At 37.5% G+C, this 16,058-nt stretch overlaps 2 protein-coding genes across 3 annotated transcripts in view; one reads left to right on the top strand and one right to left on the bottom strand.

Moving 5' to 3' along the window:
* arhgap35a (Rho GTPase activating protein 35a) overlaps positions 1-16,058 on the top strand; it is an 86,868-nt gene that overhangs the window by 139 nt on the left and 70,671 nt on the right. The window contains exon 2 of one of the 2 annotated variants that reach the window (XM_088078960.1): positions 3,537-3,613. The gene's annotated coding sequence lies outside the window, so the exon portion shown is untranslated. Of the gene's footprint in view, positions 1-3,536; positions 3,614-11,440; positions 12,116-16,058 lie in introns of those variants that run through there. The other variant, XM_042487309.2, reaches the window with a different exon arrangement.
* ap2s1 (adaptor related protein complex 2 subunit sigma 1) lies at positions 1,099-7,979 on the bottom strand. The gene is made up of 5 exons (XM_042487154.2): positions 7,818-7,979; positions 7,147-7,296; positions 6,513-6,626; positions 3,880-3,939; positions 1,099-2,699 (listed from the first exon to the last, which is right to left on the bottom strand). The coding sequence occupies exons 1-5, from the start codon at positions 7,818-7,820 to the stop codon at positions 2,598-2,600; spliced, it is 429 nt and encodes a 142-aa protein (XP_042343088.1). The 5' UTR covers positions 7,821-7,979; the 3' UTR covers positions 1,099-2,597.

Genomic DNA, 16,058 nt, shown 5'->3' with positions numbered 1-16,058 from the left:
AGAGAAGTTTTCATGGATAAAAAATGTTTGGTTGCCAGAATTAAGAAGATTATTGCATCAATAATCGAGATTAATATCTCACAATTCAGAAAAAGTGTTCCCCTTTTAAAAGGTAAAAAAAAAAAAAAGATAAGATAAATCTGCTATTTTTTCTGATTTAAAATCTCCCAAATTATTGTTCTTTTTTTAAATTCACAAGATAATCTCAAAATTATGGGACTTCAATGGGAAAAAATATGCTCATTTTTTAGGTAATGAGATAATCCAAATTGTTTTTTTTAATGAGATTATTATCTTAAATATTAGAGAGGTTTTCATTGGGATAAAAAAAATTGTACGTTTTTCTGTTTTAATGAGACAATCCCTTTAATTCACATTTTTGTGAATAAACAAAATCAAAATATTTGTATCTTTTATTTTTTTAAAAAGGGGAAATTATGAGATGTTTAATGGAAAAAATCTATTGTTTTCTGATTGACAATATATCCTTTTTTTAATATCAAAAATATTGTTACAAAATTATAGGATAAGTTTCATGGGAAAAACTGCTCAATTTTCTTAATCAACGAGATTATCTCAATAATGAGGAAAGCTTTAGCAAAAGAAAACCTTGTTTTATTGAACTGACAAGATTATCTGTTATGAGAGAAGTTTCCATTGGTAAAAAAAAAAAAAAACAAAACATAATGTTTTTCTAAATTAACAAGAAAATTTCCTAAATTTGTGTTTTTCAGAATTAAATAGATTTTTTTTTTTGAATTAACAAGACTGATCTCAGGATTATAAGAAGTTTTCGTGGAAAAATAGCTCATTTCTGAGTGAAGAAGATGATCTTGTTAGTTCAGAAAAGTGAGCATGTTAGCATTCACTTGATGTTTTTTTCTCAAGCTGTACTTGTCAAGCTAACATCCGTTGAAGGAGAATACATATTACAAGAATTTATATAATATTTACTGTATATTTTGAGACATAATCAGACAAACTCTTGATGGGAAACTGTCAATGTAATTTTTTACATTATAAATTACATTAAGGGCATTATATTAAATGCCCTTTTCATAGAGATTAATCATCAATGACAATCGGAAACAGTGTATATTCATTTATCACTTCATCTGTTTATTTATTATTTACATATAATGGGACGTATTGATTTGGGTAGTTGAACGGGAGACGGTAATACATACAAACACACATCTTCCATTAACAAGCACACAGGTGGACAAGAAGGGAAGCAGTACATATTTCACAAATGCCAATCATTTAAAAAAAATACAAAAGTTCAACAACAGTAACATTTGAAACCAACTTTGACACCTTTGTGACTGAATATGGTTCAAATTAGAGTATGACAAATCATTTCATAAACACTGAAGTCCAGCAAAATGAAATTATTAAAAGATTTTTTCTGTCAAAGTTCATGAGGCTTGAAGGAGGAATTTAAAAGCCAATTTATTTCACACCATGCCAAAGGAATTTATTGATCTTACACAATTCTCCTCGGAGCATAGAGCAAGCAAGACCCACTCTTTCTGGAATGCACGTGTTAATTTCACAATATTCAACATATGCAAGATACACTGTATGTACACACACACCATACTAAGCAAACTTCACAGTACTGCTTTATGTAAAATATACTTTCTACTTCCAGGTCTTTTTTTTTCCGTCTGAGTGTGTTTGAGTTTTAAGTGTTTTAAGCGTAACTAACAAGCACCATTTAATGTAATGAGCTGCATCAAATCATCTAGCTCATTTGAAACGCTATGAAACAAATGCAGAGCACAGCCGTGTGAGCTAACATAACCTACAGTTATTCACTGTTCATCATTCCTCGCCATGAGGATGTCTGACACCGCACAGGTTACCATAACACACCGTCAGAGCAGCACTCATCCCAAGTACTCTCCATTCAATTATGAACTTTCTGTGGCGAGGTCAATTGCTCTAAAGGGCTTTCTAGTTGTAGTTTGCTTGTACTGTGATCCAGATACAAAATGAGCTGACAAGTCTAACAGCACATCACCGGCACGGTGTTTCTTTACATGGGTTTATAGGAACGGCTGCGAGGCTGTCGGAGGCAGTCGCTCTTAAAGCGTGGTGCTTGTTAGTTACAGTAGTGCTATTAAATGAAAGTTGAGGTTAATGAAGGGAAGAGAGGACAGGGGGAGGAGAGAGCAGTGTTACACCGCAGGATCTACATCAGTGTCTCCACGCTGCACAGAGATAAATGCAAAGACTAACTGGTTACTACATGAAATAACTAATCTCTGCAGCCGCTGGCTTTGGAAAGAGTTGATTGTAACTTAGGCGATATGTTAACTTGATGAAATGTTAACATGTTGAAATGTACAGCCTACTAATACCGAGAGACTTCATTAGAAGTTCAGCAAATACAGAATACTGCGACATATAGACAGCTGAGTCAGGTTAACTAAACTTACATATGAAAAAAAATATGATGTATTTCACCCCCTCCTGAAGTTCTGTAAGAAGTGAAGCGGCAGGAACATTTCTAGAGTGACAGGAACAAAGAGTAGGTTGGTTTAGGTACCAGGGCAGCAGATTAGTGGGCAGGTAGGAAGAGTGGTTGTTTTCTACTCAAGCGACTGGAGCATGAGGAGCTGCTTCAGGACCTTGGTCTGACTGGTCTCTCTGATCTCTCCTGCCAAGAACATCTCGTCCACCACCGTGTACACCTAAAAGTGTCGACACAGGCAGTGCATTAGAGGGGTGGCCTTGGCCCAACTTTGTAATGACAGAAAATGAAAGCATTAGGGTGACTCTGGACTAAAATAGAGTACATACTAGGGATGCACGATATTGGATTTGTGTTATGCCGATGTTTTCCAACTCATTTTGGCCGATTGCCAATGCTGATAGCGATGTATGCACGTGTTTTTCCACCCAATTGCAGAGAACATCAAGTATCTCGTCGCAAAATTAACACATTTGCCTTCTCTTATCGTGATGGCCCACTAGTGGCAGAGGCAGGCATAAAATACAATGCTTTTCACACTTTTTCAACAAAACTTAAAAATTCATCCCACTTTAACAGGTTTGAATAATGGGCAGATTTGAGCTATTTTGACTAATGTTGTGTAATTTAAGTGTCGTCTTAGTTGCCTGTAATGTCGGCAGAAAAGTTCATTTCGGGCCAATGCAGAGATTTCACTTTAGAGCCGTTATCTGTCAATACTGATGACGTGCCAATATTATTGTGCATCCCTGGCGCATACACATTTTTGTACCTGAAACCAAAGGGACATTATCTTCCCTACACATGAAACATTTGGGTTTCCTGGAAAATTGTTCCATTCACTGACAAGTCATCACGCAGGCTGTGGTCATGTCTTAACTCTCCCTCTGTGTCATCGAAATGTAAAAATAACCTCTGGGTGACTAAATAAACCACTAACATAAGCATGAGCATTGCCCCTGGAGCAGCAGTAAATCAGTGGATGAAGGAGAGGGAGGCTATGTTGAAATTTGTTCGTTACATTTTCTAAGAACGCTGATTTCTCTTTATTTTTCAGCTGCTGGGTGTAACACAGCGAACGTGGGTGACGCATCCTTAAAGTTAAGCGTGAAGGCGGATGTTCAGACACCTGAGGTAATTAGTAAGAATACTAGCAGCACTTGAGAGGGAGTTCAGAGGTGCTTGTTGTTAAGCATTTCTTTATAGATATATATAGATATATATATATATATATATATATATATATATATATATATATAATCCATTCTACACTGAAGTGATTTGGATGAATCTCACTACATGACTTTTTCTGTTTCTGCTCATTCTGTCAAAACAAGGTGTTAATTTAATTATAGCTTTAATTATAGCTGAATGTTACAGCGCAAAAAAGCTCTCCTTACCTTGTAGAAGTTGAACACAAGGTCCAATTCGCACACATTGTGGAAATACTCATTCAGCACCTTACAGGAAAGAGAGCAACAGTAAGAAAAATCTTTAATTGAATCAGATAACAGACAGGAGATAACCAAACAGTCCACTGTGAGAAGACAGTGAAGCTGTGTGCTATTGGTATATCTTAATGTGATGCATCAGTGCAGAAATAAAGTGACACTGAAGCAGCAGAACCCACTTTTATAAGCTTATTTTCACTACAAGGACATCCATCTTAAATATGCCAAATTAAAGTTAATGTGATTCTTGTCTCAACACTGCTGACCCCTTGTTAAGAATTTGTGTAAGTGAATGTAGAAACGAGCAACGTGAAGTTTGTGGGCTTTTATAAAGAGTTTATCTGAACACGAGTATGGAAGCAGCGACTGTAGAAATTGTAATCTAAAAGAAAAAACAAAAAACATGCACTATATTTATTTTAAATTGGTTATTTCTTCTCGAGCATGTGGCCATGTGCAATAACAAGCTCAGAAAGTATAACTGGCATGCATTCCCATGTAGTCAAACATTACTTCAAATGACCTTCACTCCTGAGGGCTCTGGACAGAGAACGGTCTACTGTTTGTCTTAGCCGAAAACAAACAGTAGATTGTACCTTTAACTCACAATTTCAGCTGATTTGCAAAACTGAACATTAATAAAGGAGGAAAAAGCTGTTGAACAGCAATTAAGCAAAATAAGTGATAGAACATGCTGGACTTGAGCTGCCTAATGCCTCCACTTAATCACCAAGATTTATAATAAACGTAGCTACTTCGGCTGATTAAGTCATTGATTAAATCAAATAATACATTTAATTAGCTGACTAAGGAGTTATATTTCAAATGAGATATCCATCATTTTATTGTGACACAATCCCATATAGGCTGCTGGCATTAAGATCTTAGAAAACAGCATATTTTTGTAACACTGTACATTCAGCTACAGCCTGACAAAGATAATTATTCCAAAATATAGATTTTACATTTCTTTTTTTTTTCAAGCATTTATGTCTTGATGTAGTTGTCTGGGTGATGTACACATTTTATGCAGCAAAGAGCTTGAAAATCTTGTCATATTATCAGAGCGGAAGGGGAAAACTGTTGTGTTAGAGTGAAATTTATATCTTGGATTTACAGTGTTTGAGAAGCTCCGCTTGCTGCAGACACAAATACAGCATGATGATATCACGTCCCACACTCAGTATACAGTATACTATGTTGGCAGGTAATGATACACTCCAGCTACATGAAGGACAAATTATGACACACGCTATGATCAATGCGGCGGATGGGTCTAACGTTGTAGGGCACACAGCTTCTGAACAGAGCACTGGAAGTCTCATTTTTCATCAAAACAACAGTCATAGATCTTTGGTGTCGATGTTCCTACAAATACACATGGCACATATTTAGTCTCAGTTCTCAAAGGAAACCCCTAAAAATGTCCTTGATAAAAAATTAGAGGTCTTTACATCTTTAATTTAGAAATATTTAATTAATTATAAATAAATACGCTTGTCAAAGTAGTTCAACTTAATCACTTTACTACACTTAATTTACACTCCTTTAAGTATGTATGTTTGGGGAAAAAAATGAACTGAAAGATTTAAGCTTTCAAAATTAATTATATTTACTCATCTCATCTCAACAGACTTGCAATCTTTTTGCAATAATGCAGTATCTACTACTTGTAAAATAGAGGAAAAACAGCCATAATCAAATTTAATGATTTGTGGATCTGCTGTCTAGCAACGTCTGAAAAACTCAGAAAATACTGATGTGTAGTTTGTAGTTGTATTTAGTTTGTTCTTTTTGCTGCAGTAGCACTTTATGAGCCAACGTGAGCACTGACAGCAGGAGACTGTGCTGAAGGAGGTAGAACAGTACTGGCACAGCACAGGCATTATGAGAAAACTGCAAACTCTTTTCATCCGATTAAAATGCTTGCTCATTATAAAAGTATTAGTGCCCAAGTCTGAAATTGCTGTTTCATTGCCATAGCCATCTGCAATCTCAGTGTTTGTGCAATGTCTGTGCAATCAGTTGCTATCAGACTCAGTTTGTAATTAGTGATCAATTTGTTATTTTTATTGCCGAAGGCTAATTTCCAGCGCCACTTGACTGAGCGTTATCTAACGGTGATCAAAGTCAATAATAACACACCCTGAACATGGTGTAAATTAATTTGACATTATTAATTTGTACTGAAATAGACTGTCACACTCATCAATTCAAGTGTGACTTATTTGTTGTTGTTGCAACAATCTGATAATCCATATTCAGTTGAGGACAAAACTATACGTGATATTTATCATAGCGATGTAGAGATACTATTGCGAAATAATGCAATCAGTGTGGAAAACCCTTTACATGGGTCTGTAAGGCGCAAAACAATCAATGTCTTCCACTAAATGTTGTTTGACTACGGTCCATACTTTACACAAGAATGTAGGTTTAAGAAGCAGCAAGACAGAAAAGAACAAATTTATTTTTAAAGGGAATCATTAACAGACATTCCTGAAAACAATCAGACCATGAAAAGTAAATCATCATAGTTCAGTAACTAAGTCCATATATCATGTGTTGTGTGCGTCAGTTACCTCTACAAAGTTGTGGATTCCCTCGAGGTATGCCAAGTTGTTATCAGTCACGTCCACACAAATACAGAAGTATAGACCAGCGTAACGCCGATAAATGATCTTGAAGTTCCTGAACTGTGAGAACGATAAATAAAAGGCTTCTTAACAACTTCGTCTCTAATATTATGACAACAACAGCAGCTTAACTTAGACTTAAGCTTTCCATGTTTACAGTAAAACAGCCAGTATTTCTCTAGATTTCTAATAACTTTGCAACAGAATACATAACAAAACTGAACAACAAAGCAGGGTTTTCTTTTAATGGTGTATTTCTCCAAAACACCACCATATTAGTTGTAAGGGTTCTTTGTCAAACTTGCTTCAGAAATAAGGAAAACTGTCTTATGATTACAGTAACTAGTGGAAAATGCTTACAATGTGGGAAACACATGAATCACCCAATTACTTTTCTGTGAAGTAGCCATGGCAAGATTTTTAACTGCAGGGTGGTTTCAGTCATTATACTGCAGGCCTTGATAGCGTTTATAAAAAAAAAAATATGTATATGGTTGAACTCATCAAAGTACCATACTGGGGCGTAGCACAGAACCACACAACCATACATGCATGCATATGATACTGACTAATCCCATACCTCAACAAAGTTGGTGTGCTTGGCATCCCTGACAGTTACCACAGCATGCACTTCCTCAATCAACTTCTGTTTCTCATCATCATCAAACTGCATGTACCACTTGGCCAGTCGTGTCTTCCCTGCTCGGTTCTGGATGAGGATAAAGCGGATCTATACGATAAAATTAGAAAAAATACAGAGAGACAGAATGAGAATACAACAGAATTAGTAAACTGAAGTACGTATATGTTATATCTAATGTGAGAGACAGAACTCGACTAAAAGTTATAATGTGGTCATGGCTATAACAAACTATTGCACAGCATTTCTCTAAAGTGATCGTTATTTAACAATAGCTATACAAATACTGGACGCGTTAGCTCGGGCTAACTTGAAAGCTAGCCGTAGCTAAACCACACCCATTTATTTTGATAACATGATGTGCAAGATGGTCAAAATCATTGCCAGGCGATCTGTCTGAGCTAAGTGGCGGCCAGTATTTGTGATTAAAGATCGTGACTTCAGATCTGTGGCCTTTGCATGCTGAGGCAAGTTAGCTAACTAGCTAGCAGACGTTTGCTACTGACTGAATGAGGAGGTTATCTAGCTAGCTCTCAAAAGCTAGCAAGCTTGAGCATTGCGCTACTTTTATCAGAAGACAATAGAACAGAGCTCCTCTGTGACATATTTACCATTGTCGTCTCCTAAATATGGACCTGGGAGGCTCCAGAATAGCACGTTTTTAAACAATTATGCGACGATTTTACATAAATACATCAGTAATTTCCTCGACCGCTCGTCCGCTATATTCCCCGAGATAACAGGAAGTGCAAAACGCGTTGCGTGGTGGGGAATGTAGTTTTTAGCGACACATTTTGAGTCAACGGAAGGTTATATGGCACCACAAGAACCAGCGTCCCTTGCGGTGTCTCTTCTTGAGACGGACTTTGGGTCACATGAAAAGAAAAAGGACCCTACTGTTATTTTCTGTAGCAGATATGTTGAGGTGTAGATTACTCTGAACACGAATTACAATAAACTGTGATTATAGGTAAGGATGACAAATATTTAATATATTTTTATGTGACACTCAATCAGACTTAGCGGATTAACTTTTTCGAAATTGTTATTATTACTATTATTATTATTGTTATTATTATTATTAACGACAATAATAATAGCTGTTGATGTTATTATTAGTAGTAGTATAGAATAAAAATAATAACAATAATAATAATAATTTTTTTTTTTTTTTTACAAAAATATAAGATAACAGAAAATCATAAACAAATTAATAAGGTTAAAACTTAAATACTACAACATGGTACAAATACACAACATAAAACAAAGTTAAATAAGTAAAACAATCAGTAAAATAAAAATTAAGAGAAAGACTTTAAATACAGATAAAGGAGATTTCAGAGGTTTTTTTTAGGTTTTTTTCAAGTGTTTGAAATCATCAAGTTTTCGATCTATTTTAGCTGTGTCTTTATAATTGTGCGTGTGTGTGTGTGTGGTTATGGGCACTATATTTATGATACACCTCACAATTATTTTTATACACAATACAGAATGCAAAAGTTGCAATACTGGTATATATTTCCACCCTCTTGAGGTTACATCATTTGTGGTTGTTTTCTGCAGAGTCAGGGCGCAGAGTTTGTTTACTGGTCTGGTTGGGCAGCCATTCACCACAGAACATTGCCCAGACAGCTTGGACAGCTTGCCTCTCTGAGCATTGTGGCTGTTTAGGGAGTCAGAGGGGGGATGGGGGAACTGCGATTGTCAGGGATTGCACAACTGTGAGTGAAGGAATGTGCTTGCCCATGGGACCCAGAAATATTTCAGCTGCAAATACAGAGTGTTGATAGGGAAAAGATATGAAATGAAAGGGAAAACCAATCTGTGAGTAAACATTAAATATAGAGTTTGTCCTCTATATAGTGTTTGCAGGTGTGTTTTGATACCCCAGGGTAATAAAAGCACAAGAAATGTCTTTTATAAATAATTAAATTGTACAAAGAACTGTATGTGTCATAATTTAATAGCTAAATGTTTGTATGTTTTATGATGGGCCAGGCCCATGTTAAAAAAAACAGTGGTAGGAGAGTGGGAGGTAAAACAGGCAGATTTATCAACAGAAATTTGACCCCTGCTAATCTTGCTGTGTGTGATTGGGGTCATACAAATATTGCTGAGAACACAGTGACCGATGTAATTGGACAGAAGCTTGTGGACTAATTAAAACGGGGGGAAGTGCACCTTGGGCTTTGCCTGACTGTGTATTTAATGGTTGGTCACATTTCAAACTATCAAAGCACACATAGTGCACTTCATACATTGTCATTTAACAACTCACGTAGGAATAATATAACTTCTATACTTACAAATAATATATCTTGTGTTTTGGTTTCGCTATTCTGTACCCCAGGAGTTTAAATATTGCAACAGCTTTTACTTTGGCTGCAACATGCCTCTGATATGGTGTGTGTATTGTTTCCCGGGTGCAGTGTTTCAGTCTTAAATATCCTCTAAAATTGTCAAATTCCATTGCAAAATCAATAAATTGAATTTTACAGCCCTATGACGTATTTCTTTTCACATTAGACAGAGTTTAGATTACAAGACAGGAATTGCATGTTCAAGGAAGTTCAAGGAAGGACTACCAGGGAGAGATGAGGAGAATTCCAGGAGAAAGTCCCAATGCAAGACACCAAACATCTGCTTGAGCTGTACAGGCAGCAGTTGTTTTGTACAACATTGTAGACATTTATCCAAGTGTATGGAAGTAGGCGCATTGTCTTTCTGAGAAAAAAAAAACCAGAAACTATTTTTTATTTACTATTTTATTATGTGGTGGCTGACAGACAACTTCACAGCAAATCTTTTTTTCCAAAATGACTCAGGTCACAACACATACAATTAGGATTAACCTTTGAGATGATGGCTTTTCGCAGGAAATATTAGATATTTTTCTTCTGTGCTGCTTGATATGGTATGATGCGATTTTAGTTAGGCGTTCTTAGCTGAGCACTAAACAAATCTATTACTGGTTATGAAGTTACAGAACATTAAAATCTATTAGAGGATAACAAATGTTTGAGTTTGTAGGGAAACAGGGATCAGTTGTGAAAGGAAGTGATGCGTGACATAGGGGCAACAGGACAAATGGACTAAAATAAAATCCATTAATTACAATCATGATGACACAAGGACTTTTTTTTAATAGCTCAGAAACTATGTTGCATTACAACTTACTGGAATAATATAATATTGTGATGAAGTAGCACATTAGCACATCCAATTTGGAATTTATTTAATCAATTATTTGAAATTTCTGTGAAAGTGGTATCATGTTTGCCTTTTTTGTTGATGAGGAGGAGGAGGAGGCCAGTGGCATTGTTCGGTCTGGGCATCTGGGGCTTCAGCCTCAATTTTTAAGTATTTCCGGATCTAAATGTATCTATGTTTAAAAAATAAGAAAAGGCCTAGTAGGCAAATAATAAAAAGCCCCGGATCTAATAATCTGTCATTGCATTCATACTTGAATAATATCCCTAGTTACATCCCATTTCTTTTAACATAAATATGTAAATTTGATCCATTTTTTCAATTCTATTCAATGCATTTTTAATGATAACAGTTGTAAAGTAATATATCTCTTCTCAATACTAATTAGAAATAACTACTGATATTTTAATAGCACATTTTTAAGGGTAGAAAGTATTAAAAGCATCAAAACAGAGCTTGTTTATAAAAAAGTGTTCTTGGGGATGATCCACCCCTGACCCCCCCACAGAGGTCGGGGTATTGTCGTCAAATACTAGAAACACCCCTGGCGTAGGCTACATTATGGTTCAGTCATTATTACAGATATTTCTGATATTACACATATTTCAGGTAATCAATTATCTTCTGCATTTTCAGATTTTTTAATTAATTAAAAAAAAAATTTATTATGTATTTGAAAGGTTGTGTAAAAGTGTAAATAAAATAGAGCTTGTTTATCAAAAAATGTCCTTGGGGATAACCCCCTCCCCCCGACCCCCCGACGGAGATCCGGGCCAGGCCACCAATGTCCTCAAGTGCTACAAACGCCCCTGAAGTGGACTACATTATGGTTTAGTCATTATAGAAAGTAATTGAGTAAAAAAAAAAAAGTTTCTGCATTTTTTGTTTTTTGGCAGGTAAAAAAACGTATATTAAAGGTTGTATAAAGATGTGTTTAAGAAGTGATAAAAAAAACAACTGATGGTCATAAACAGCGTGTGTTTTGTAATTGTGTCCATGAACCGCTGGGCGAGCCTGCCTCTCTCTCTCTCTCAGTCTGTCTGTGAAAGTGAATAGGAGGGGAGATGCTGGATTCGGGAGAAGGTCCGCCATTATTGGGAAGCTGAAAAAAAGACTTAAACACACCGTCACGCATTTAGCCTGCACGGGCTTAACGCTAGAAAGGAAAATACAACGGTTTCGGACGAGCTGTTGTCCACTAAAAGCGGTGCTTTGGTAAACGCAGACAGAGCTCGTGATCGCGTTTCACTACGGACTCTTTTTTATTTTTGACACAACAAAGGAAATAATAATTGGGCAAAACAACGTGGTGGTTGAACCAAGAAGGAAAAAACACACCGAAACAGCGCTTTTACAACGCCTCCCCCTTTTCTCCTCGTTTCCAGCCGTGGTGAAAAGACTGGAGTTTGGACAGCATTTTTTTTCTTTTTCCTGACGAGAATTTAGTTGTTTTTTTCTGCTCTGCACAGACAGGGAGAGATATACATCTCGTTTCTGAAAACTTCAGACTGATGAAATCGAGGACTTAATGCGGGAAGCAATGGACAGATAGCGTGTTTATTTAGACAAAAAGCGGAAAATAATCGGTGTGAGTGCTGGTGGGAAGTGTTTTTGTTTTTTTTAAAGTCTTTCACCGGCTGAGTCGCGGAGAGAGAAAGAAAGGAGTGGACGAGAGCTGGAGAGAGGGAGGAATGCTATGGTATGTACTCTATATATGCTTCTTCTACACCAAATACTCCACGTGAATGGGCAATTTGAAAGCAAAAAAAAAGAAGATGTTTTAAGGCGTTCACCTCCCTACATTACAGCTTGGGTTAATTTGAAGTGCTGCGAATTACAAGAAACTGGGAGTCAACCCCAGTCCCCCCGAGGGCTGCTGGGATTTCAAGCCCTTAATAGTAACAATAATGATTATTCTAATGGCAATGCATGGGTGTTTAAAGGAAATAAAAACCTGTTAGGTTATGTTGCCATGTGCTTGTTTAAATGGGAAGTTCTCAGAGGAAAAAGGGGCTCCGAATAGTGATCAAACATTAAAATTGTTTGTCCATCAGCAGCTAAAATACACTGGTCTTGTCAGGCCTGGAGAAACTCCCTTGTATGCCTTGAATGTAATGAGCAATGGGGACTTTCAGTTGGTAGAGGGGAAATAGGATGTTTGGGTTGGACTCTGCTGTCAAGTTTGATGCTGCATGTTTTGCTTCTGATCAAATCCTGGTTAAACATGAGCAGTTAAGTGAATCATAACTTAGGTTTTGTTAAGTTTTAATGTCTAATGTAGCTGCCTGGGCTTTTTATTTTGCATTCTAGTAGCCACAAACCGTCGCCTTCATCAAAATTTAGGTCATGATATGAGCTCTTAAACATAAGAAATGTTTGTTTTAGTTATTCTTTTCTCCTTTTGTTTAATGTCACACTAAGTTTGCAAACATCAAAGCTGCATGTTCAGGGCTTCCTGGTGACACAGTTAGATAATGTGCCGGGAGGTAACTGCTCGTTCCCGTTTAACCGTACCTGTCACACAAATGACTCAAATTTTCTAAGACAGGAAATACAGTGTTTGTGTAGCCATTTCCACCAATTTAATACCTCATCTGGGGATATTTGACTCAACTGTCTACCCCTGCATGCTGTGAGATTAGTAAAAGAAAGACTGATTAAGGTGTACTAATGATAACTATTACCATTAATCTATTTTTGTGCCAGGACTTGTCACTGGTGTGTCACGGCTTAATCTCTCTGCCACTGCAAAGTGGTCATTGCCCTGCCAGCCACTCCCTTTTCTGACACAGTCCTTCCACTGGACTTGAGCTCTTTCATTTCAAAAGTGATCTTTCTACCTGCTTCTGGAATATCGATTTAAGATCGACTGTGAAAGACTTCAGAGAGTGAGATAAGTGGAGAGATGTCTGTGTAGGTTTTTCGAATATGGCTTTAATGCTGAAGTGTGTAAGCAAAGGCCTTCACTGCTGTGTCACTGCCAGAGAAAGGGGACATTTTCAAAACAGGAACTTTGTCATTTGATAATGGATATATGGTGATATGTTGCGGCTTATGCGTCCTACCCAATAAAATCATTTGACTCTGTTTATGCTGGTTAGTTTTTCTCTTTTTGATCTTAATCAGCCTTATTGGGAGGTCCATGCTAAGTAGGAAGTAAACACATGTACGCACACTTTCCTGAGCAAGACGGCCCCTTTGCTCTCAGGTAACTGCATTAGCAGCTGTCAGCACTTCTGTTCTTTGCTTGATTAGGCCCTTTGCAGTGCAGTCACACCTCTCCAGGAAGCCTCTTCTTCCCCTAATAGCCGTGCCATTTGCCCAGGCAGCAGGCTAGCTACCAGCGCTCACCCCGTCTGCCTGCCTCTGGGCTGCGGATCGTGTCGTGAGTCCCTGGACTAGAACATGTTCCTGGGATTAGAGGGGGGCAGGCTTTGTTCGTCAGGATGTAGGCCAGAGATGCGGATACATCCTTTGATGAGGGAAGTGAGATTCTGTCTCATATTTTGTGGACGGGTAAACACAGGGTTTTGCATGTGTTGTGACAGAAACAGTGAGGGATCTACTGCTTATATCAAGTGTAGGGTTGTAAATCAGCATTTTCATCATTATATGATATTATATTGATTCTTTGGGCAGCGATGCGATATTTGCCGATATCATAAAGTCTTCCATGATAGGACTTTGATTCGATTCAGGAGTCTGGGGTCGATGTGCAACAATATCATCTCATCATATAACATAATCTGTTACAGAAGAATCTGCCACCCCTATTTCTTTTTTGCTTTTTGCCAGAAAAGATAAAACAACACATACATAATGTTAATAACTTTAACTGTTCGGTTGAGTTGCAGTAAAGTTTACTTTAAATTGACTCCACCAACGAACATCAGATAGCACATGGGATAAGTCAACCTTTCAAGACTTTCTGTCGTAATGTTTTCACTTTAACCCAAATTTTTTAAAAACCCGATTTTAAAGGGGCAGCCCTACAGAACGGTTGTTTTTTTGCTAGTCACACTGTATATAATCCAATAACGTAATTGTCTACATATTACATATGCTCTGACCCTTATTTTCTCCAAAATCCAAAGTATTTCCACACTACTGATTGATTCTCTGGTACAGCATTATCCTCAGTGTCTTTCTCTGCTTTTGCTGCTCGCCGTCTTCTTGATGTTTTTTGACGGTGACACAGAATTTCAAAATAAAGGCGTATCCTAAAGATGATGATATGGATTGATATTTTCACTTGCATTGATCAAATTGCGTTGTTGGTCATGAAATCAATGTATTCATCCAGATCAATGGGTCGTTGCACCCCTATTCTAGTGTAATTAAAATAGACTTGACTTCTCAACAGCAGTATTCAGACGAGAAGGACATCTATAAAAAACTTGAGCACTTTAGTGTGAAACATGTTCTTAACCAGTAAGCTCAGCTATGAGTTCTTATGATAAGGAACCATGTAATAGCACTTAATTTGAAAACTTGACCAACACCGTATTATTTCCATGTCAGCCCAGGCTTTTATTTCTCCAAACCACTGTGCGGCTGAATGAAACGGTGGCCTCTCGCTCGCTTGTTTGCAGATTTCACAGCTAGCATACCTGTCAGTGCAGGGTGACTCCGCATGCCAAGGATGGAAAATTTCCCCGCTCATCTGAAAATGTGCCGTTTGCTTAAATCTCCTCTCTTCACTTGTATTACAGGAGAGGTTTGCTTGTGAGTCAGTGTAAGCCTGTGTTTGATGGAGAAAGGAGCTAATTATAGCGGGCAGCTTTGGAGTTTGGTGGACCAGATTACAGTCACTCTCCTCTCAATGGCTGCCTTGTTCTAGTGGCCGATTATTAGGCAGAGAGAAGTGCATTCTGGGATGATTGTATCTGAATTTCCATTAGAAAGTGTGCCTGCCTCAGTTGAACTGAGGTTCCCTTCTCTCCCCACTGTTTCAGCTCCCATGCTCATTACAGATTTGCAGATGGGGACAGCTTGATATAAAGGCCTCTGTAGTGTGCCCCTGTTCTGTTTTAGAGCCAGTTTAACTCTGTATCCTGAATGGCCGATTATGTGCGGGGGAGCTGACCCCAAATCAGCAGTGGAGGTTGTGCATATTTGAGGGAACAAAATGATAAGAAAATATCACTAAGCCCTTTATAATAAATTGTTCACCCAAGAAATTTCAAAGTATTTTTTATTGAAATCAATCAGTAACAAAGATTGCATTTGCTCTCTATCCCAAGCCCACCTTATTATGGTATTGCTTTTCCAATACAAATGCATTATTAATGAATAATGCTAGTGGAAAGTAAGGGCTTTAGATATGATTAATGGTCCGAATGGTGGCCGTAGGGCTCTGTTGAGATAGTTTTAACTAGCCTTCATATTTCTTCCAGAGGAAAAAAAAGACAGTGTTTGGAAGCTCGGTGACCATGGAGATGAAGGACCAGGATGTAAGCCACAGAGGAATGGTGACCTCTGGACGTGAGCGGTCCTGCTTTGCTATTCCAGATACAATTACACAACAGACGAACAAGGCTAATGGGCTATGGTAATTTGGACAAGCTGTAGAGAGGAAACATGAGGGAAGAAAGAGGGAACAGCCAGAGTGACACAACAAAGTAGGTAGTCAGCCAGAGGAG

This window comes from Plectropomus leopardus, chromosome 6, assembly GCF_026936395.1.
Source record: "Plectropomus leopardus strain MGB_pleo_1.0 chromosome 6, ASM2693639v1, whole genome shotgun sequence".
Lineage (NCBI taxonomy): Eukaryota > Metazoa > Chordata > Actinopteri > Perciformes > Serranidae > Plectropomus > Plectropomus leopardus.
This window is presented reverse-complemented; position numbering and strand designations above follow the sequence as displayed.

Excerpts from the sequence above, each read along its gene's own strand:
- ap2s1 (XM_042487154.2), bottom strand. Across the intron at positions 3,940-6,512 it reads GAATCCACAACTTTGTAGAG|GTGCTGAATGAGTATTTCCA; the intron begins GTAACTGACGCA and ends CTTTCCTGTAAG. Across the intron at positions 2,700-3,879 it reads TTGTGTTCAACTTCTACAAG|GTGTACACGGTGGTGGACGA; the intron begins GTAAGGAGAGCT and ends CGACACTTTTAG.